The following is a 24,741-nucleotide window of genomic DNA, read 5'->3' on the forward strand; positions in this document are numbered from 1 at the left end:
TGTGTGTGTGTGTGGTTGAGGGTTTATTTTGCACTGTCAGCTTGTTTACTGTAAAGTGATGATGTGGTACTACAATGTTGTGTATTATAAAAGCTTGTTGGAGGTAGATTGTAGTAGAAGTGAGTACACGAGTACATGAGTACATGAGTACATGAGTACATGAGTACATTAGAGTACATGAGTACATGAGTACATGAGTACATGAGTACATTAGAGTACATTAGAGTACATTAGAGTACATGAGTACATGAGTACATTAGAGTACATTAGAGTACATTAGAGTACATTAGAGTACATGAGTACATGAGTACATGAGTACATGAGTACATTAGAGTACATGAGTACATGAGAGTGGTGAGTCAGAAGGGGGTCCAGTGTGACAAAAGGAAATATGAAGAAGTTTGACAGCTCTTAAACGCTCTGGCGCCAAGACTTCAGTCTCTCTGCTAAAAATAGACACATCAGGGGGGGGGGGGGGGCGTATTGGGGGGGGGGGGATCAATAGAAGGGAAAAAACACAAAAGTCTATCAACTGTTTTTTTATTTATATATATATACACATCAATAAAAATATCACTCTACATATTTCCTATTTATTGGCATAATTGGCACGGGTACTACCCCTTGACCTAAGTACTACTTATATACTACTATATTACAGTACATGCACTACAATTATATTAAATACTTGAAAATAAGTTAACATAAGTACTACTATATTACAGTACATGCACTACAATTATATTAAATACTTGAAAAAGTACTACTATATTACAGTACATGCAGCACAATTATATTTTAATATTTTAAATATAGCTGACCTAAGTACTACTATATTACAGTACATGCAATACAATTATATTTAATTATTTAAAAAACTTATTCAGAATAAATAATGAATCATTAATAATAATACTTAATGACACATAATAATACACGTGGTATTTGAACAGATATTCTCTTGAACACACACGTACTTCATAATACTACAATACTTTATACAGTTCATTCATAATCAATTAGGAGATATTAAAAAAAATCATGAATCAAATAAATATATTTTGATGAATCATAAGCAGACACAAATATGTTTCATTGCTAAATATTTGCAAATAAAAAATATATATTCACATTATTTTATTGTATTAACTGTTGTATATTATATATACTTCTATTTGAACCTGCTTCAACTTGGAAATACACCGTGTGTGTGTGTGTGTGTGTGTGTGTGTGTGTGCGTGTGTGTGTGTGTGTGTGTGTGTGTGTGTGTGTAGCAAACATTAGAGTTGTGTTGATTGCTTACTTTGTGTGACTCTTGTTGTTGCTGCTGTTGTTGTGTGTGTGTATAAATACATGTGAAGTGTACTCCAGCAGTACTTTTCCAATATACATGTACATCTTCCAGGAAAGGAAAGGAAATCGTGAACCGTGAGATGTTGGTGGCGCGCACGCGCACGCACGCTCAGACGGTGGCGCGCTCGCGCACGCACACGCCTGAGCTCCTCAAGCCAAATAAAAAGCGACAATGATTGTTCCGACTGGCGCCGGCCGGCTCTTATTAAGCAGATTAGCAGATACTTGATGACAAGCACTTCTTTCTCCTCCTAGTAGTACACGCAGTACTCGCTGCAGTACTTGGCAGTACTTTGCAGTACTTGGCAGTACTTTGCAGTACTTGGCAGTATTCGGCAGTTCTCGGTTTAGTACTCGGTGCAGTACTTTGGAGGACGCGCGCGTAAAAAAGTGAGGTCTAAAAAGCCATCTGCTATTTCCATACACTCGCACGTGTCCCTGAACGCAGCACCGGGACTATATCGTCACATCGCAATATGACGGTCGCGATTCAAGCGCGGACATGCGCAGAAGGAGCTCTTTGTTGTCACTCTTCAAAACTTTCATTTTATTGACATGTTTTCTTTGCGCGCCCGACACCTCGCGCGCGGCGCGCGCCCGCCTCCCCTGGCCACGCCCACCCGGCCCGGCAATTGGCCGCGCGCCGCGCGTAAAGTCCGCAATCAAAAAGGTTTGCTGGGTTTGTGGCGTCGCCGCCGCTTGGATGTCAACTCCACTTGTGCATGTACCTTTACATGTACCTTTACATGTACCTTTACATGTACCTTTACATGTACTTATGCATGTAGTTTGGCGGCAGCAGAAGATGGACTTTGTCTAGTCCGGAGGAGAAGAAGAAGAAGAAGAAGAAAACTACTACTAATAGGAAGAAGAAGAAGGAGGAGGAGGAGGAGAAGGGGACTAAGAAGAAGAATATTCTAACAAATAATAATAATAATAAGAGGAGGAGATGGAGGTGTAGTTTGTCGGAAGAAGCTCCGATGAGAGATTCCATGGCGTCCTTCCATCACTTCCAGGCTCACCGGCCTGACTTCCACATGTCTGCCTTCTTGGCGGCCGCTCAGCCTTCCTTCTTCCCGGCTCTGGGGCTCCCCGCCGGGCCGCCGCTGGGCAAGATGTCGCCCCAGCACCACCAGCACCACCAGCACCATCTTCACGGACATCATCACGGCCATCACGGCCTGGCGGGGCCGACGGACGGCGGCGGACTCCTGGCGGCTGCGGGGGGGCCAGGAGGTCCGGGAGGTCCGGGAGGGGCGACACACCTCCGCGGCGTGAAGAGTCTGCAGGAGGCCGAAGAGGAGCAAGTAGAAGATGATCCCAAAGTCACGCTGGAGGCCAAAGATCTGTGGGATCAGTTTCATCAGCTGGGCACCGAGATGGTCATCACCAAGTCTGGAAGGTACGTCGCCCGCCTACTTCACTTATTATCAACACTATTATCATCAACACTATTATTATCAACACTATTATTATCAACACTATTATTATTATCATCAACACTATTATTATCAACACTATTATTATTATCATCAGCACTATTATTATTATCTTTATTATTATTACTCTTCTTATATTTATTACGATCATTATTACCATTAGTATAATTATTATTATTACGACTATTATTGTCATTACTATAGGCTCCAGCACCCTCCGCGACCCCAAAAGGGACAAGCGGTAGGAAATGGATGGATGATCAATATTATTACGATTATTATTATCATTAGTATCAGTATTAATAATATTACGATATCATTATTATTTTGTGCGTCAATCGATATGAGCAAATCAGTAAATTAACATTTACATTAATACAATATTGGTATCTTTTTATTAAATAGCGTTTAATATCCTCCATATTTTATTCCTCAATTGTTTGAGGCCATCAGTGAGTTGGAACATCAACACACGTCACGTTGATACAAGTTGACGGCAGAAGTGGTGGATTATCATCACGTCAGATACAATTATTATTTTACAACACAGCATTATTAATATGCTTTATTATATCCATCTTTTACATTTCATGAAGGTTTGTTTTAGTACGCTTCTAACGAAAAATAACAAAAGAAGTTTAACAACAAAAGTAACTCAACACAAAAATAGGATTATTGACAAACAGTCTGAAAAATAAACCGTATTGTATGAAAATAAATTATAATAAACCGCATCATACCTTTTATAATAAACTGTATTATAGAGGGTAAAATAAACAGTATTGCACAATATTATTAGTAATGTTGTAAAACGGCATTATATAATTTATAATAAACCGATTTATATCATATATAATAAACTGAATTATAGATTGTAAAATAAACAGTATGACATCATTTATAAAAACGGCATTGTATAATTTACAATAAACCGTTTTATATCATTTTACAATAAACTGTATTTTAGACTGTAAAATAAACAGTATTACATCATTTATTAAAAAAAACGATATTATATAATTTGTAATAAACTCTCTTATATCATTTATAATTAACCGTTTTATATCATTTACAATAAACTGTAAAATAGCGTGTAAAATAATTGTATCATTTACAGTAGCACATCATTTACAGCAAACTTCAATTATAACAAAAGTATCGAGTGCGTAACAAACACTAAACCTTATAATAAGTCGTAATAACGATAATGATATATAATGGACGACATCAATAGTTAACAAGTCCCTATTAGATGATATTAAAATAGATGAGACGATACAGAATAAAATCGATGATATTATGTCGATGATAATAGATGCGAATATGCAGGTCTCACACACACACACACACACATTGATATATATATATATATACAGTATATATATATATATATATATATATATATATATATATATATATATATATATATATATAGATGTATAGATGGATAGATAGATAGATAGATAGATAGATAGATAGATGGATGGATAACAATATGTATTTAATACATATATTTATGTAGGTCATATATATATTTATTTTTGATGTATTTATGTAAAAAAATATGGATGACAATATATGAAAATATATTTTTAATATATAATGTATATATATATTGTTTTTTGTTTTTAGTTTTGAAGACGATGGATGACAATATGAGTACAATATGAGTACAAGTATTTAATATATTTAATATGTGAAAGATAATGGATGACAATAGATGACAATATGTATGTATGTATGTATGTATGTATGTATGTATGTATGTATGTATGTATGTGTGTATGTATGTATGTATGTATGTATATTTGAGAAAGAGCCGTGTGTTCCCGCCGTTCAAAGTGCGCATGAGCGGCCTGCGGGACAAGAAGTAAAGTAAAAGACGAGGGATGACCAGATGGATATAAATACATATAGATAGATAGATAGGTGTATATATGTACATACATGTATGTATATGTAGTGAAGTGTGTGTGTGTGTGTGTGCGCAGGAGGATGTTCCCTCCGTTCAAAGTGCGCATCAGCGGCCTGGACAAGAAGGCCAAGTACATCCTGCTGATGGACATCGTGGCGGCGGATGATTGCCGCTACAAGTTCCACAACTCCCGCTGGATGGTGGCCGGCAAGGCGGACCCGGAGATGCCCAAGAGGATGTACATCCACCCGGACAGTCCTGCCACCGGCGAACAGTGGATGGCCAAGGCTGTGGCCTTCCACAAACTCAAACTCACCAACAACATCTCAGATAAACACGGATTTGTAAGTACTTCCATATACTCTCATCATTTATAACTACTTCCATATACTCTCATCATTTATAACTACTTCCATATACTCTCATCATTTATAACTACTTCTATATACTCTCATCATTTATAACTACTTCTATATACTCTCATCATTTATAACTACTTCTATATACTCTCATCATTTATAACTACTTCTATATACTCTCATCATTTATAACTACTTCCATATACTCTCATCATTTATAACTACTTCTATATACTCTCATCATTTATAACTACTTCCATATACTCTCATCATTTATAACTACTTCTATATACTCTCATCATTTATAACTACTTCTATATACTCTCATCATTTATAACTACTTCTATATACTCTCATCATTTATAACTACTTCCATATACTCTCATCATTTATAACTACTTCCATATACTCTCATCATTTATAACTACTTCCATATACTCTCATCATTTATAACTACTTCCATATACTCTCATCATTTATAACTACTTCTATATACTCTGATGATTTGTAAGTACTTCCATATACTCTGATCTACTTCCATAGAAGTACTAGTCTACCACCTTTTCCATATCTATTTAACTAACACTTCCATAAACTCAAACTCACCAACACGGATTCCTAAGTACTTTTATACTACATCTGTATATTTACAAGTACTAACACCTATTACATATATATTTGTAGGTCATTTTATACTACATCTGTATATTTCAAAATACTAACACCTATTAAATATATATTTTTAGGTACTTTTATACTACATCTGTATATTTGTAAGTACCAACACTTATTAAATATATATTTGTAAGTTTGTCTCTACTAACACTTATTAATATATATTTGTAAGTACTTTTATATTACATCTGTATATTTTTAAGTACTAACACTTAATAAATATATATTTGTAAGTACTAACACTTATTAAACATATATTTGTAAGTACTAACACTTATTAATATATATTTGTAAGTACGTTTATACTACATCTATATATTTGTAAGTAATAACACCTATTAAATATATATTTGTAAGTACTAACACTTATTAAACATATATCTGTAAGTACTAACACTTATTTAACATATATTTGTAAGTGCTACCGTTTTTTTATTAAACATATATTTGTGAGTTTTACCACCTTTTTTTTTAACAAAACACGGATTTGTAAATACTACATTAAATATATATTTGTGAGGATAAACCACCTTTTTACGAATTAAACATATATTTGTAAGTACTACAATAAATATCTATTTGTGAGTACTACCACTATTTATATTAAATATGAGTATTACCACCTTTTTTAATTAAACATAGTTGTAAGTACTTCATTAAATATATATTTAGAAGTATTACCACCTTTTTAAATTAAACATAGTCGTAAGTTCTTCATTAAATTTATATTTGTAAGTATTACCACCTTTTTTTATTCAACATATATTTGTAAGTATTACATTAAATATATATTTGTGAGTATTACCACCTTTTTCAATTAAACATGTATTTGTAAGTATTACATTAAATATATATTTGTGAGTACTACCACTATTTATATTAAATGTATATTTGTAAGTACTAAATTAAATATATATGTGTGAGTATTACCACCTTTTGTATTCAACATATATTTGTGAGTACTATGTCAAATATATATTTTTGAGAATTACAACCTTTTTTTAATTAAACATATATTTGTAAGTACTTTTATATTACACATATAATTGTAAATACTACCACCATTTTTCATTAAATATATATAGGTAAGTACTACCATCTTTTTAAATTAAACATATATTTGTTAGTACGTCAGCTTTTTAATTAAATATATATGTGTAAGTACCACCACCTTTTTATATTAAACTTACATTTAAGAGTACTACCACATTTTATACGTCATACATAAATATGAAGCATACTTCTTTTTAATCGTTGCCATTATATTAATCAAAATGTGATTTCGCTTCCATATGTGTAATATTAATATATAATAATAATATTTTGTCAATAAAAAGGCGATATTGCTTCCATATGTGTAATATTAGTATTGTAATAATAATATGTTGTCAATAAAAAGGCAATATTGCTTCTATATGTGTAATACTAATATTATAATAATAATATTTTGTTAATAAAAAGGTGATATAGATGTGTAATATCATTTATTGCCTACTTGAAAAAAACTGCTTGTACTTTTGTTGCAAAAAGAAGATATTCTTAACATGTTTGAAAGTGAATAAGAGAGGTGAAGACTAGCAGACTTTCTTTAAGAAATATGACTGCCATTAATAATAAGAAGAAGAATAAGATTAATAAGAAGAAGAAGAAGAAGAAGATGAATGGAGACGTGTTACTAATGTAATGTTATTTAAGAAATATGACTGCTAATAAAAATAATAGAAAATAATGGAGACATGTTACTAATGTAATGTTGTTTAAGAAATATGACTGCTAATAATAATAATAATAATAATAATAATAATATGAAGAAGAAGAATAAGAATAAGAATAATAATAATAAGAAGAATGGAGACATGTTACTAATGTAATGTTGTTTAAGAAATATGACTGCTAATAATAATAATAATAATAATAATAATAATATGAAGAAGAAGAAGAAGAATAAGAATAATAATAATAAGAAGAATGGAGACATGTTACTAATGTAATGTCATTTAAGAAATAGGACTGCTAATAATAATAATAATAAGAATAATAATAAGAAGAAGAAGAAGAAGAAGAATGGAGACGTGTTACTAATGTAATGTTATTTAAGAAATATGACTGCTAATAAAAATAATAGAAAATAATGGAGACGTGTTACTAATGTAATGTGATTTAAGAAATATGACTGCTAATAATAATGGGGACATAATGTGTTTATGACATGTTACTAATGTCATGTTTAGCTTGTCTCGCTTCACACAATAAATATTGGAATGTATTTTTGATCATGAACTTGATGTTGATAATAGTGTAAATGTGTTTATGAATTTTGTGTGCCTGGTTATTAACATGTTGAAGTAAATATATAAATATAAATATAAATATGTATATTGTGTTTGCAGACCATCTTGAACTCCATGCACAAATACCAGCCCAGGTTCCACATGATATATAAATATAAATATAAATATGTGTATTGTGTTGCAGACCATCTTGAACTCCATGCACAAATACCAGCCCAGGTTCCACATGATATATAAATATAAATATAAATATAAATATGTACATTGTGTTGCAGACCATCCTGAACTCCATGCACAAATACCAGCCCAGGTTCCACATGATATATAAATATAAATATAAATATGTGTATTGTGTTGCAGACCATCTTGAACTCCATGCACAAATACCAGCCCAGGTTCCACATGATATATAAATATAAATATAAATATAAATATGTACATTGTGTTGCAGACCATCCTGAACTCCATGCACAAATACCAGCCCAGGTTCCACATGATATATAAATATAAATATGAATATAAATATGTACATTGTGTTGCAGACCATCTTGAACTCCATGCACAAATACCAGCCCAGGTTCCACATCGTGCGAGCCAACGACATCTTGAAACTTCCTTACAGCACCTTCAGGACTTACGTCTTCCCAGAAACTGAGTTTGTGGCCGTCACTGCTTATCAGAACGACAAGGTACTTATACTTATACTTCATATACTTATACTTCATACTTATACTTCATACTTATACTTCATACTTATACTTCATACTTATACTTCATAATTATACTTCATACTTATACTTCATACTTATACTTCATACTTATACTTCATGCTTATACTTCATACATGTACACACATATGTATATGTGTGTACATGTATGTATTTGTATATATCAAATATTAATTAATACTCCATGTGATATACTGTATATTGTGTACTGTAATACAGATTAGTTGTTATATCAAATATTAATGGTTAATGTGTGTACTGTAATACATATTAGTTGTTATATTAAATATTAATACTTCATGTGACATATTATGTACTGTGATACACACGTATGTATATATCAAATATTAATACTTCATGTGATTACATATTGTGTACTGTAATACATAGTAGTTGTATTATCAAATATTATTACTTCATGTGATATATATTGTGTACTGTAAGACATATTAGTTGGTATATCAAATAGTAATGCTTAATGCATGGACTGTAATACATATTAGTTGTATTATCAAATATTAATACTTCATGTGACATATATTGTGTACTGTAATACATATTAGTTGTTATATTAAATATTAATACTTCATGTGACATATTATGTACTGTGATACACACGTATGTATATATCAAATATTAATACTTTATGTGATTATATATTGTGTACTGTAATACATAGTAGTTGTATTATCAAATATTAATACTTGATGTGTCATATATTGTGTACTGTAATACACATGAAATAGTAATAATTGTGATATATTGTGACAGATCACGCAGCTGAAAATCGACAACAATCCTTTCGCCAAAGGCTTCCGAGACACTGGCAACGGAAGAAGAGAGAAAAGGTGATCATTGATTCTGATCAATATTGTTGTTATTGGAAAATATTCACATCCTGATTGAAGAAGAGAGAAAAGGTGATCATTGATTCTGATCAATATTGTTGTTATTGGAAGATATTCACATCCTGATTGATGAAGAGAGAAAAGGTGATCATTGATTCTGATCAATATTGTTGTTATTGGAAGATATTCCCATCCTGATTATTGACTTGCTGACATGTCCTACGTTATTCGGCGGTGCTTGAACGCACCACAGGGCTGTGCCATTGGCGAAGGTGTGAGCGATACTGCACGTGTTGGTATCGATTCAATACTGGGTCAACTACTGCCGATATCACCGCGGATACATTTCCCCTGTTTTTGGTGACCGTTATTAGAATAAAGAAGAAAACACCAGATGAAGATTTGAAGCAAACAAAAATATTTGTGAACAATGAAACAATTTAGTAATACGACACTGATTGACAATACCCACAAAATATGAAATATTACAATTATTGCCTTTTATTACGTTTGGGAAAAATATAGTGAGCATAAAAGTAGGTTTGGATGTCAGGGATTACATGACTAGTCTCATTTAGGGCATGATATCATTAAATGTGGTCAAATGATAACTTCAATATCATCATTACATTTGTAATGCTTTAATAATATCATATTGTGGGACCCTGTATCAAATACTAGACAGTAGAAGACAGTATGATGTGTAATACAGTATAATGTGTTGGAGTCCAATGATGTGTGCAGGAAACAATATATAATATAGTATGATGTGTAATACAGTATAATGTGTTGGAGTCCAATGATGTGTGCAGGAAACAATATATAATATAGTATGATATGTAACACAGTATAATGTGTTGGAGTCCAATGATGTGTGCAGGAAACAACGCTCACTGCCATCCTCAAACATGTGATGTAGTACATATATATACATATACTACAATAAAGATGTAGTACAGTATAACACTGATGTAGTTTCATATCATGATGATGTAGTACAGTATGATGATGATGATGTAGTATAGTATGAAGATGATGTAATATAGTATGAAGATGATGATGTAGTATAATATGAAGATGATTATGTAGTATAGTATGAGGATGATGTAGTATAGTATGATAATGATGTAGTATAGTATGATGATGATGTAGTATAGTATGAGGATGATGTAGTATAGTATGATAGTGATGTAGTATAGTATGATGATGATGTAGTATAGTATGATGATGATGTAGTATAGTATGAAGTACAATGTATGCAGGAAACAACTGTTGCTGCCATCACTGAGGATGTGATGTAGTATAGTATGGTGATGATGATGTAGTAAAATATGATGATGATGTAATATTGTATGATGAAGTAGTATAGTATGATGATGTAGTAAAGTATGATGATGATGATGTAGTACAGTATGATGATGATGAATTAGTATAGTATGATGATGATAATGTAGTATAAAAATGAAGTACAATGTATGCAGGAAGCAACTTTCGGTGCCATCATTGAGGATGTGATGTAATATAGTGTGATGATGATGTATTATAGTATGATGATGATGTAGTATAGTATGAGGATGATGTATTATAGTATGATGATGATGTAGTATAGTATGAGGATGATGTAGTATATGATGATGATGATGATGATGTAGTATATGATGATGATGTACAATGTGCACAGGAAGCAACTGTCTCTGCCATCACTGAGGATGTTATGTAGTACAGTGTGATGATGATGTAGTATATGATGATGATATAGTATAGTGTGATGATGATGTAGTATAGTGTGATGATGATGTAGTATAGTGTGATGATGATGTAGTATATGATGATGATGTAGTATAAAATGTAGATGTACAATGTGCGCAGGAAGCAACTGTCACTGCCATCACTGAGGATGTTATGTAGTATAGTGTGATGATGATGTAGTATAGTGTGATGATGATGTAGTATAGTGTGATGATGATGTAGTATAGTGTGATGATGATGTAGTATAGTATGATGACGATGTAGTATAAAATGTAGATGTACAATATGCGCAGGAAGCAACTGTCGCTGCCATCACTGAGGATGTTATGTAGTATAGTGTGATGATGATGTAGTATAGTGTGATGATGATGTAGTATAGTGTGATGATGTAGTATATGATGATGATGATGTAGTATAGTGTGATGATGTGGTATTTGATGATGATGTACAATGTGCGCAGGAAGCAACTGTTTCTGCCATCACTGAGGATGTTATGTAGTATAGTGTGATGATGATGTAGTATAGTGTGATGATGATGTAGTACAGTGTGATGATGATGTAGTATAGTGTGATGATGATGTAGTATATGATGATGATGATGTACAATATGCACAGGAAGCAACTGTCTCTGCCATCACTGAGGATGTCTGAGGAGTGCAGGGGTGTGGAGGAGGTTGAGGCTGCAGATTCTGAGGCGTCCAGCGAGCCTTCCAACACCATCAACTCTCCTCTGGGAACATCCAACAGTCCTCACAACTTCAACTCCAGCCATCATGGTAACTAATACATCCAGACATTTTATACCGCTTGTCCCTTTTGGGCTGGCAGGGAGTGCTGGGGGCTTAGGGTTAGAGGGTTGGGGTTGGGTTTAGAGTTAGGGTTAGGGTTATGGTTAGGGTTGGGGTTGGGGTTAGAGTTGGGGTTAGAAGGTTGGAGTTAGGGTTATGGTTGGGGTTGGGGTTGGAGGGTTAGGGTTGGGGTTGGGGTTGGGGTTGTAGGGTTATGGTTGGGGTTATAGGGTTATGGTTGGGGTTGGGGTTGGGGTTGTAGGGTTATGGTTGGGGTTATAGGGTTATGGTTGGGGTTGGGGTTATAGGGTTATGGTTGGGGTTATAGGGTTATGGTTGGGGTTATAGGGTTATGGTTGGGGTTGGGGTTGGGGTTGTAGGGTTATGGTTGGGGTTATAGGGTTATGGTTGGGGTTGGGGTTATAGGGTTATGGTTGGGGTTATAGGGTTATGGTTGGGGTTGGGGTTGGGGTTGTAGGGTTATGGTTGGGGTTATAGGGTTATGGTTGGGGTTGGGGTTGGGGTTGTAGGGTTATGGTTGGGGTTATAGGGTTATGGTTGGGGTTGGGGTTATAGGGTTATGGTTGGGGTTGGGGTTGGGGTTGTAGGGTTATGGTTGGGGTTATAGGGTTATGGTTGGGGTTGGGGTTGTAGGGTTATGGTTGGGGTTATAGGGTTATGGTTGGGGTTGGGGTTGGAGGGTTATGGTTGGGGTTATAGGGTTATGGTTGGGGTTGGGGTTGGAGGGTTATGGTTGGGGTTATAGGGTTATGGTTGGGGTTGTAGGGTTAGGGTTATGGTTGGGGTTGGGGTTGGAGGGTTATGGTTGGGGTTATAGGGTTATGGTTGGGGTTGGGGTTGGAGGGTTATGGTTGGGGTTATAGGGTTATGGTTGGGGTTGGGGTTGGAGGGTTATGGTTGGGGTTATAGGGTTATGGTTGGGGTTGGGGTTGGAGGGTTATGGTTGGGGTTATAGGGTTATGGTTGGGGTTGGGGTTTTAGGGTTAGGGTTGGGGTTATAGGGTTATGGTTGGGGTTGGGGTTGGAGGGTTAGGGTTGGGGTTATAGGGTTATGGTTGGGGTTGGGGTTGGAGGGTTAGGGTTGGGGTTGGGGTTGGGGTTGTAGGGTTATGGTTGGGGTTATAGGGTTATGGTTGGGGTTGGGGTTGGAGGGTTAGGGTTGGGGTTATAGGGTTATGGTTGGGGTTGGGGTTAGAGGGTTAGGGTTGGGGTTATAGGGTTATGGTTGGGGTTGGGGTTAGAGTTAGATGGTTAGGGTTGGGGTTGGCGTTAGAGGGCTAAGGTTGGGTTGGGGTTAGAGTTAGATGGCTAGGGTTGGGGTTGGGGTTATAGGGTTATGGTTGGGGTTGGGGTTATAGGGTTAGATGGTTAGGGTTGGGGTTAGCGTTAGATAGTTAGGGTTGGGGTTATAGGGTTATGGTTGGGGTTGGGGTTGGGGTTAGAAGGTTAGGGTTGGGGTTAGAGTTAGATGGCTAGGGTTGGGGTTGGGGTTATAGGGTTAGATGGTTAGGGTTGGGGTTAGCGTTAGATAGTTAGGGTTGGGGTTATAGGGTTATGGTTGGGGTTGGGGTTATAGGGTTAGATGGTTAGGGTTGGGGTTAGCGTTAGATAGTTAGGGTTGGGGTTAGCGTTAGAGGGCTAAGGTTGGGTTAGGGTTGGGGTTTGAGTTAGGGTTGGGGTTATAGGGTTATGGTTGGGGTTGGGTTTAGAGTTAGGGGTATGGTTAGGGTTGGGGGTTATAGGGTTATGGTTGGGGTTGGGGTTAGAGTTAGAGGGCTAAGGTTGGGTTGGGGTTGGGGTTAGGGTTATGGTTAGGGTTGGGGTTATAGGGTTATGGTTGGGGTTGGGTTTAGAGTTAGATGGTTAGGGTTAGGGTTAGCGTTAGAGGGCTAAGGTTGGGTTGGGGTTAGGGTTGGAGGGCTAAGGTTGGGTTGGGGTTGGGGTTAGAGCGTTAGGATTAGAGGGTTAAGACTGGGGTTTGGGTTTGAGTTGGGGTTAGAGGTTAGGGTTTGAAGGTTAATAGTGGGGTTGGGTTTAGAGGGTTAGGGTTAGGGTTAGGGTCAGCTGCAATCGGGCAGTAGGCGGGGTACACCCTGGACAAGAAATATCACATCATATTTCACATCACATTGTATATCATATATTACATCATATTTCACATCACATTGTATATCATATATTACATCATATTTCACATCACATTGTACATCATATATTACATCATATTTCACATCACATTGTACATCACATTGTACATCATATTTCACATCACATTGTATATCATATATTACATCATATTTCACATCACATTGTATATCATATATTACATCATATTTCACATCACATTGTACATCATACATTACATCATATTTCACATCACATTGTACATCACATTGTACATCACATTGTACATCATATTTCACATCACATTGTATATCATATATTACATCATATTTCACATCACATTGTATATCATATATTACATCATATTTCACATCACATTGTATATCATATATTACATCATATTTATACCATATATCACATCATATTTCACATCACATTGTATATCATATATTACATCATATTTCACATCACATTGTATATCATATATTACATCATATTTCACATCACATTGTATATCATATATTACATCATATTTCACATCACATTGTATATCATATATTACATCATATTTCACATCACATTGTACATCATATATTACATCATATTTCACATCACATTGTACATCACATTGTACATCATATTTCACATCACATTGTATATCATATATTACATCATATTTCACATCACATTGTATATCATATATTACATCATATTTCACATCACATTGTACATCATACATTACATCATATTTCACATCACATTGTACATCACATTGTACATCACATTGTACATCATATTTCACATCACATTGTATATCATATATTACATCATATTTCACATCACATTGTATATCATATATTACATCATATTTCACATCACATTGTATATCATATATTACATCATATTTATACCATATATCACATCATATTTCACATCACATTGTATATCATATATTACATCATATTTCACATCACATTGTATATCATATATTACATCATATTTCACATCACATTGTACATCATATATTACATCATATTTCACATCACATTGTACATCACATTGTACATCATATTTCACATCACATTGTATATCATATATTACATCATATTTCACATCACATTGTACATCATATATTACATCATATTTCACATCACATTGTACATCACATTGTACATCATATTTCACATCACATTGTATATCATATATTACATCATATTTCACATCACATTGTATATCATATATTACATCATATTTCACATCACATTGTATATCATATATTACATCATATTTCACATCACATTGTATATCATATATTACATCATATTTCACATCACATTGTATATCATATATTACATCATATTTCACATCACATTGTATATCATATATTACATCATATTTCACATCACATTGTATATCATATATTACATCATATTTCACATCACATTGTACATCACATTGTACATCATATTTCACATCACATTGTATATCATATATTACATCATATTTCACATCACATTGTATATCATATATTACATCATATTTCACATCACATTGTACATCACATTGTACATCATATTTCACATCACATTGTATATCATATATTACATCATATTTCACATCACATTGTATATCATATATTACATCATATTTCACATCACATTGTATATCATATATTACATCATATTTCACATCACATTGTATATCATATATTACATCATATTTCACATCACATTGTATATCATATATTACATCATATTTCACATCACATTGTATATCATATATTACATCATATTTCACATCACATTGTATATCATATATTACATCATATTTCACATCACATTGTACATCACATTGTACATCATAGAGGTGGTGTTTGCTTGCAGAAGAGAAGGTGTGCAGCGACAGCGAGCAGGAGATGGAGGAGCAGCAAGAAGAGGGTTGCACCACCACCACCTGCACCACCTCCACCTGCACCACCTCCACCTGCAACACCACCACCTCCACCTCTTTGAGCGCAGAAGGCGCGCTGACGTCGTCGAGACGCGGGGAGGCGCCGACGTCTTTGAGCAAGAAGGAGGAGAAGTGGCGCAGTGTGGAGAAGGAGAAAGGCGGGAAGGACAGCATGTCACCTGTGATGGTGCAGACAGAAAGCCCCTCCCACTTGAGTCACCTGCAGAGTTTGGCGCTGTCAGGTCTCCACCCTCAGCACTTCTTCAGCCCTCTCAACGCCTCCTTCTTCCACCCGGGACACTTCGCCATCAACCCCGCCGCCTTGTCCGCCATCAACATGCAGCACCTGCTGGCCTCCGTGGCGAGCAGCCAGGTGGCGGAGGGCGGGGCCGCGCCCACCACCACCTTCCCCTTCCACCTGTCTCAGCACATGCTGGCCTCTCAGGTGAGACGGGCGTGTGCCTCATTTGCATATCCACAACACCACATGGGGGCGGGTGGTGCTACTTTAGCATGTAGCATGTAGCCTTTTAACACCACATGGGGGCGGGTGGTGCTACTTTAGCATGTAGCATGTAGCCTTTTAACACCACATGGGGGCGGGTGGTGCTACTTTAGCATGTAGCATGTAGCCTTTTAACACCACATGAGGGAGGGTGGTGCTACTTTAGCATGTAGCATGTAGCCTTTTAACACCACATGGGGCGGGTGGTGCTACTTTAGCATGTAGCATGTAGCCTTTTAACACCACATGGGGGAGGGTGGTGCTACTTTAGCATGTAGCATGTAGCCTTTTAACACCACATGGGGGCGGGTGGTGCTACTTTAGCATGTAGCATGTAGCCTTTTAACACCACATGGGGGAGGGTGGTGCTACTTTAGCATGTAGCATGTAGCCTTTTAACACCACATGGGGGTGGGTGGTGCTACTTTAGCATGTAGCATGTAGCCTTTTAACACCACATGAGGGAGGGTGGTGCTACTTTAGCATGTAGCATGTAGCCTTTTAACACCACATGGGGCGGGTGGTGCTACTTTAGCATGTAGCATGTAGCCTTTTAACACCACATGGGGGAGGGTGGTGCTACTTTAGCATGTAGCATGTAGCCTTTTAACACCACATGGGGGCGGGTGGTGCTACTTTAGCATGTAGCATGTAGCCTTTTAACACCACATGGGGGAGGGTGGTGCTACTTTAGCATGTAGCATGTAGCCTTTTAACACCACATGGGGGCGGGTGGTGCTACTTTAGCATGTAGCATGTAGCCTTTTAACACCACATGGGGGAGGGTGGTGCTACTTTAGCATGTAGCATGTAGCCTTTTAACACCACATGGGGGCGGGTGGTGCTATTTTAGCATGTAGCATGTAGCCTTTTAACACCACATGGGGGCGGGTGGTGCTATTTTAGCATGTAGCATGTAGCCTTTTAACACCACATGGGGGCGGGTGGTGCTACTTTAGCATGTAGCATGTAGCCTTCTTAACGTCAGCTAATAATGCTACTCTTTGGAAAATGTTGGAATATGTCAAACACATACACACATACATATATACATATATACATATATATATACATCCATCCATCCATCCATTTCCTACCGCTTATTCCCTTTTGGGGTCACGGGGGGCGCTGGTGCCTATCTCAGCTACAATCGGGTGGTAGGCGGCATACACCCTGGACAAGTCGCCCCCTCATCGCAGGGCCAACACACATAGACTAGACAACATTCACACTATATACATACATACATACATTATATACATATATGTATATAATGTATGTATAGGAAATCATTTAATCAAATACATTTTAATACAGATCATTGAAAAGTATTAGATATTTTATGAAATAATATATATGCAAATATATGTACATATAAACATATATATGTATATTCCTATATGTACAAATATATATATATAAATGTGTGTATGTATATATATGCATATAGATATATTTTAATCAAATTAATTTCAATATAGATAATTGAAAAGTTTTAGATATTCAATGAAAGAATACAATTGTCGCTGAGATGAGCGCCAGTGACCCCCACAAAAGGGAATAAGTGGTAGAAAATGGATGGATGGAATGAAAGAATATATATATATATATATATATATATATATATATATATATATATATATATATATCCATCCATCCATCCATCCATCCATTTTCTACCGCTTGAAAGAATATATATGTATATATATATATATATATATATATATATATATATATATATATATATATATATATATATATATATATATATATATATATATATATATATTTACATTTATATGTACATATAAACATATATATGCATATATATATATGTGTGTATATATATATATATATATATATATTCATTAAATACCTAATACTTTTCAATTATTTGTTTTGTATTTATATGATTAAATGTTACATAATTTTAGCGATTTTTAAAAACATTTTAAAAATGTTTTATTATTTGTAGTTATTCATTATTGTTGGTATTATCATTTTATTTGATTTGAATAATTAGTTTGTGTCCAATGTTTATCATGCAGGTCACATTCTCTCTTGTAGTATTTATTATTATTATCATTTGACTTTTATATCCATCCATTTCCTACCTCTTGTCCCTCTTTGGGTTGCGGGGGGTGCTGGAGCCTATCCTAATGCTATTTTATTTAATTAATTAATCATTTTATTTAATTATGTGTGTGTGTGTGTGTGTGTGTGTGTGTAAATAATCCTAGTTATTGATGACTGATAGTGTGTAGGTGTCCTGTGATTGGCTGGGGACGGGGCGCCTGCTCCAGGTCAGCTGGGGTAGGCTCCAGCAAGAGTTGCAGAAAGTGCAAATAAGTGAATGATGAGCAAATGAATAAGTTGAATAGTAGACGTGACAAGTTTGTACATTGTTGTGTTGCAGGGCATCCCCATGCCTCCACTAGGTGGCATCTTCCCCTACTCCTACTCCTACATGGCGGCGGCGGCGGCAGCAGCGGCGGCGGCGAGCAGCAACTCTTCGGGCGCGCTGGGCAGGAACCCCTTCTTGGCTTCCTCCCGTCCTCGTCTTCGCTTCAGTCCTTACCAACTTCCTGTGCCCGTGTCTCTGCCCGCCTCAGAAGCCTCCAAGGCGGGCAGCCCAGAGAGCAGCCCCACGCGGCGCCGCCATGACGCCTCGCCGCCAAGTCCCGGCAGAGAGTCTGGCAACCAGCTGCACAACATTCAGAGACTGCTCAGCGGCCTGGACGCTCACACAGAAACTTCCTCACCTGCACACTCCCCCTAGTCCACGCCTCACACTCCCCATCACCTCACCCTCGCCATCACCTCATCATCATCACCTCACCCTCGCCATCACCTCATCATCATCACCTCACCCTCGCCATCACCTCATCATGACCTCACCCTCTACCAGCTGATGATCACTGACTGGGACGCCATTTTACAATGAAGAAGAAGAAGAAGAAACACGCCACTTGCATCCTCCAGCGGCAACGACTCTTTCACCGCCTCAACAACAACATCATCAACAACATCATCATCAATAACAACATCATCATCATCATCATCAATAACATCCATAACAACACAATCATCATCATCATCAACAACAACAACATTATCAACAATAACAACATAATCATCAACAACAACATAATCATCAACAATGACATCAACAACTATATCATTAACAACATCATCAACAACATCCTCAAGAACAACAACATTATCAATATTAACAACATCATCATCATCAACAACACCATTATCATCATCAACAATAACATCAACAACTATATCATTAACAACATTATCAACAACAACATAATCATCAACAACATCATCAACATCAACAACAACATAATCATCAACAACATCATCAACAACAACATCATCATCAACATTTTCATCAACACAATTAACATCATCATCAACAACAACATAATTGATCAAATACATAAACACAAAAAACATATTCAACAATTCCAACAACAACATCATCAACATCATCATCAATACTATCAACAACAACATCATCAACAAACAACATTAACAACATCTTGATCAACAACAACAACATAATTGATCAAATACAAAAACAACATCAACAGAAAAAATAACATCTTCAACAACACCGTCAACAACAACATCATCAACATCAACATTATCAACATCATAAACAACAACATAATCAACAACAACATCATCGACAACATTATCAACAACAACATCATCATCACCAACAACATCTACATTATCATCAACAACAATATTGACAACATCATTCATCAAATACAAAAAACATCAACACAAAAAACTACATCTTTAAAAACAACATCAACAACATTATCAACATCATCATCAACAACAAGATCATCAACAACATCAAAAACATCATCACTATCAACAACATCATCATCAACAAGGACAACATCATCAACAACAACAACAACTCAGGTACTTCAGGCCCACAATGAAGAAATGAGACGAAAGAGTAAAAGTGTGATTGTAAAGATTCCATCTGATTCTGATTCTGATTCTGATTCTGATTCTGATTCTGTTTCTGATTCTGATTCTGATTCTGATTCTGATTCCACTCCGGATTAAAAGCCACTCTGGCAAAGTATAATTGGATTGAATAATTCTCATCAACGTTTCCAAAAAGGTTAGAAAATGTCCTTCTGACATAAATCCTCTTTTAAAAATAGATTGTTGTAGAAAAGAAGAAACTTCAAACATGTTTTAATTTTTACATGATTTTTGAAATCCTTTGTTCCAGATTCTGAATCCATTTGGAATCAGGAGGAATAAGATTTGGATGTGAATGCTTTTAATCTGAAAAGACCAAAATAGTCCAATCACGTAAGACTCCGTTTTAGCTGCTTAGCTTCACCATTTGGTTAGCGTTCGGGTTTAGTTTTAGGTTTTGTTAGTCTTTGGTTTGGTTTTGTTTTATGGTTTGTTGAGTTTGAGAGTGAGTTTAGTTTTAGGGCTACTTTAGTTTCAGGGTTTGTCTAGTCTTACAGTTAGTTTAGTTTTAGGCTTGGATTAGTTGAAAGTTGGTTGGGTTAGTTAGTCCAAGTCCGTCAAACCAAAGTGAGGCCTAGAGTTCAGGTTCTGATGACTTTTGGGCTCGGAGAAGTTGGAGGAGGACTTTTGTAGAAAGTGAAGACAAAGTTGCAGCATCCAAAGAAGTTGACAATATTTCATCAGCTGACAGGATGGGACTTCAACGCTTTCACAATAAAAGTCTTTATTTAGTCCAGTGGCCTAGCTTGTGAAAACAACAACAAAACATGTCAGTCTTATGTTGAAGAGAAAAATGTCTTTTTGATTTATTTATGTGATTTAAGGAAAAGGAAAAAGTGTAAATAAGTCTAAGATCGGAGGAAATGCAATTGGTTTTAATTTATTTCAACGAGCGTGTAAATATTGCTTTCATATGACACTCACCTTCTCAGCCCTGGACAGGAAGTCCCTAAAGTCTCAACATGTCACAAACACACCTCTTCCTCTTCATAGTCAAGTTTATATTCGTATTCATGTTTACATTCATGTTTATATTCATGTTCATGTTTATATTCATGTGCTTGTTTATATTCATGTTCATGTTTATATTCATGTTCATGTTTATATTCATGTACTTGTTTATATTCATGTCCATGTTTATATTCATGTTCATGTTTATATTCATGTTCATGTTTATATTCATGTTCTTGTTCATGTTCATGTTTATATTCATGTTCATGTTTATATTCATTTTTATGTTCATGTTCATATTCATGTTTATATACATGTTCATGTTCATGTTTATATTCATGTTTATATACATGTTCATGTTTATATTCATGTTTGTATTCATGTTCTTGTTCATGTTTACATTCATGTTCTCTTTCATGTTTATATTCATGCTCTTGTTCATGTTTATATTCATGTTCTTGTTCATGTTTATATTCATGTTTATATTCATGTTCTTGTTCATGTTTATATTCATGTTCTTGTTCATGTTCATATTCATGTTTATATTCATGTTCATGTTTATATTCATGTTCATGTACTTGTTTATGTTCATGTTTATATTCATGTTTATATTCATGTTCGTGTTTATGTTCATGTTCTTGTTTGTGTTTATATTCATGTTCTAGTTCATGTTCATGTTTATATTCATGTTCGTGTTTATATTCATGTTTATGTTCTTGTTCGTGTTTATATTCATGTTCTTGTTCATGTTTATATTCATGTTCATGTACTTGTTTATATTCATGTTCATGTTTATATTCATGTTCGTGTTTATATTCATGTTTATATTCATGTTCTTGTTCATGTTCATGTTTATATTCATGTTCATGTTTATATTCATGTTTATGTTCATGTTTATATTCATGTTCATGTTTATATTCATGTTCTTGTTCATGTTTATACTCATGTTCTTGTTCATGTTCATGTTTATATTCATGTTTATGTTCATGTTTATATTCATATTCATGTTTATATTCATGTTCAGAAGAATGAGTCCTTCCTGAATCCAAAAATCCTCTTAAATAATATATGAAGAATGATGATATGTATATGTACATGTACATGTATATGTATATGTACATGTACATGTATATGTATATGTATATGTATATGTATATGTATATGTATATGTATGTGTACATGTATATGTACATGTATGTAGTGGTGGTACTACTATGAGGTGTGCATTGTCCATGGACTTTAGGGAGCTCCTGTAGTGAAAAGTGATTGTGATGGGACATGATGTGTGTGTGCCATATTTCATATTCCATATTCCATATTCCATACGCTGAGAGGGGAAACTGCACATACTGTAAATATTTACATTTTTACTTCACCATGATCAAAGCATTCTTTATGAATGGATATATTTAAACATGAACTATTCCTCTTTATCCTGGTTGTCCATTTCATCCGTCTCACTATTTGCAATAAAACGTCTCGTGTTGAAAACCTGCCTCATCTTTGATGACATCATCCAATACTTCACAGACTTGACAGGTGTGCCTGCTTGGCCACGCCCACAAGAACAGCTGATAGGTCAGGTGACTCTTCTGACGCAGACTGCACGTGACAATCCACACTTGGCAGCTACAAATTCCATCAAATACATCCAAAACATGCTCTGATGACCAGAACCTTTGGAAGAATAAGCGACCCCAAAGGGAATAAGCGGTAGAAAATGGATGGATGGAGACTATTCCTAATAATCCTAATAATAAAGGCTCCAATGTAATAGTAGTCAATAACTGGGATGAGGCAGCCCACCCGTTGGCCCTCATTTGTCAAATGTGTGCACATGAATGAACCGCCAAATGTGTGTGTGTGCGTGTGTGTGTGTGTGTGTGTGTGTGTGTGTGTGTGTGTGTGTGTGTGAAGGGTTAGGAGGTGCAGACAAGCTATTGTTTGCAGACTGGCGCCTGTCGCTTGCCTGCAGGTCACATGATCACTTGTTCACACCCCTTCTTGTATCACCAATCAATGTGTGTTGTTGTCTTGTGTCCTCTCATCTTGTGTTGTCTTTTATTGCAATGTGTAGTGTCATGTGGTGTCACGTTGTCTTGTGTCATCTCATCTTGTGTTGTCTTTTGTTGTGTTGTGTAGTGTTATGTGGTGTCATGTTGTGTTGTGTCATCTCATGTTGTGTTGTCTTTTTTTGTGTTGTCTAGTGTTATGTGGTGTCGTGTTGTGTCATCTCATGTTGTGTTGTCTTTTGTTGAGTTGTGTAGTGTTATGTGGTGTCATGTTGTCTTGTGTCATCTCATCTTGTGTTGTCTTTTGTTGTGTTGTGTAGTGTTATGTGATGATATGTTGTGTCATCTCATGTTGTGTTGTCTTTTGTTGCAATATGTAGTGTCATGTAGTATTGTGTTGTGTCATGTTGTGTTGCATAGTGTCAAGTTGTGTCATTTTGTGTCATTTTGTGTTGTGTAGTATTGTGTAGTGTTATGTGGTGTCATGTTGTGTCATCTTGTGTTGTGTTTTGTTATGTCATCTTGTGTTGTGCAGTGTTATGTTGTGTTGTGTCATTTTGTGTTGTGTAGTGTCTTGTAGTATTGTGTTGTGTCATGTTGTGTTGCGTAGTGTTATGTTGTGTTATTTTGTGTCATTTTGTGTTGTGTCGTGTTGTGTTGTGTCATTTTGTGTTGTGTAGTATTGTGTTTTGTCATGTTGTGTTGTGTCATTTCATGATGTGTTGTCTTATGTTGCATTGTGTAGTCTTATGTGGTGTCATGCTGTGTTGTGTCATCTTGTGTGGTGTTGCGTTGTGTTTGTCGTATCATCTTGTGTTGTGTAGTCTTGTGTTGTGTCGTGTTGTGTTGTGTCATGTTGTATTGTGTTGTGTCATGTTGTGTCGTGTAGTGTCATGTAGTATTGTGTTGTTTCATCTTGTGTTGTGTTTTTTGTGTCATCTTGTGTTGTGTTGTGTTTTTTGTATCATCTTGTGTTGTGTAGTCTTGTGTTGTGTCATGTTGTGTTGTGT

At 35.5% G+C, this 24,741-nt stretch overlaps 1 protein-coding gene across 1 annotated transcript; it reads left to right on the top strand.

Moving 5' to 3' along the window:
• The first annotated feature begins 1,998 nt into the window (after window positions 1–1,998).
• On the top strand, window positions 1,999–23,210 carry LOC133564821 (T-box transcription factor TBX2-like). Its single transcript, XM_061919327.1, has 7 exons — window positions 1,999–2,755; window positions 4,784–5,051; window positions 8,575–8,721; window positions 9,532–9,608; window positions 11,973–12,133; window positions 16,174–16,685; window positions 19,162–23,210. Exons 1-7 carry the CDS (start codon window positions 2,334–2,336, stop codon window positions 19,522–19,524), a joined length of 1,950 nt encoding a protein of 649 aa, XP_061775311.1. The 5' UTR covers window positions 1,999–2,333; the 3' UTR covers window positions 19,525–23,210.
• Window positions 23,211–24,741: the final 1,531 nt, after the last annotated feature.

Source organism: Nerophis ophidion, linkage group LG13, assembly GCF_033978795.1.
Source record: "Nerophis ophidion isolate RoL-2023_Sa linkage group LG13, RoL_Noph_v1.0, whole genome shotgun sequence".
NCBI classification, from domain to species: domain Eukaryota; kingdom Metazoa; phylum Chordata; class Actinopteri; order Syngnathiformes; family Syngnathidae; genus Nerophis; species Nerophis ophidion.

Bases quoted from the DNA above. Each gene is read 5' to 3' on its own strand.
- LOC133564821 (XM_061919327.1), top strand. From the start codon at position 2,334: ATGAGAGATTCCATGGCGTCCTTCCATCACTTCCAGGCTCACCGGCCT. The intron at 8,722-9,531 runs GTACTTATACTT...ATATTGTGACAG, and splicing joins CTGCTTATCAGAACGACAAG to ATCACGCAGCTGAAAATCGA. The intron at 9,609-11,972 runs GTGATCATTGAT...CAATATGCACAG, and splicing joins AACGGAAGAAGAGAGAAAAG to GAAGCAACTGTCTCTGCCAT.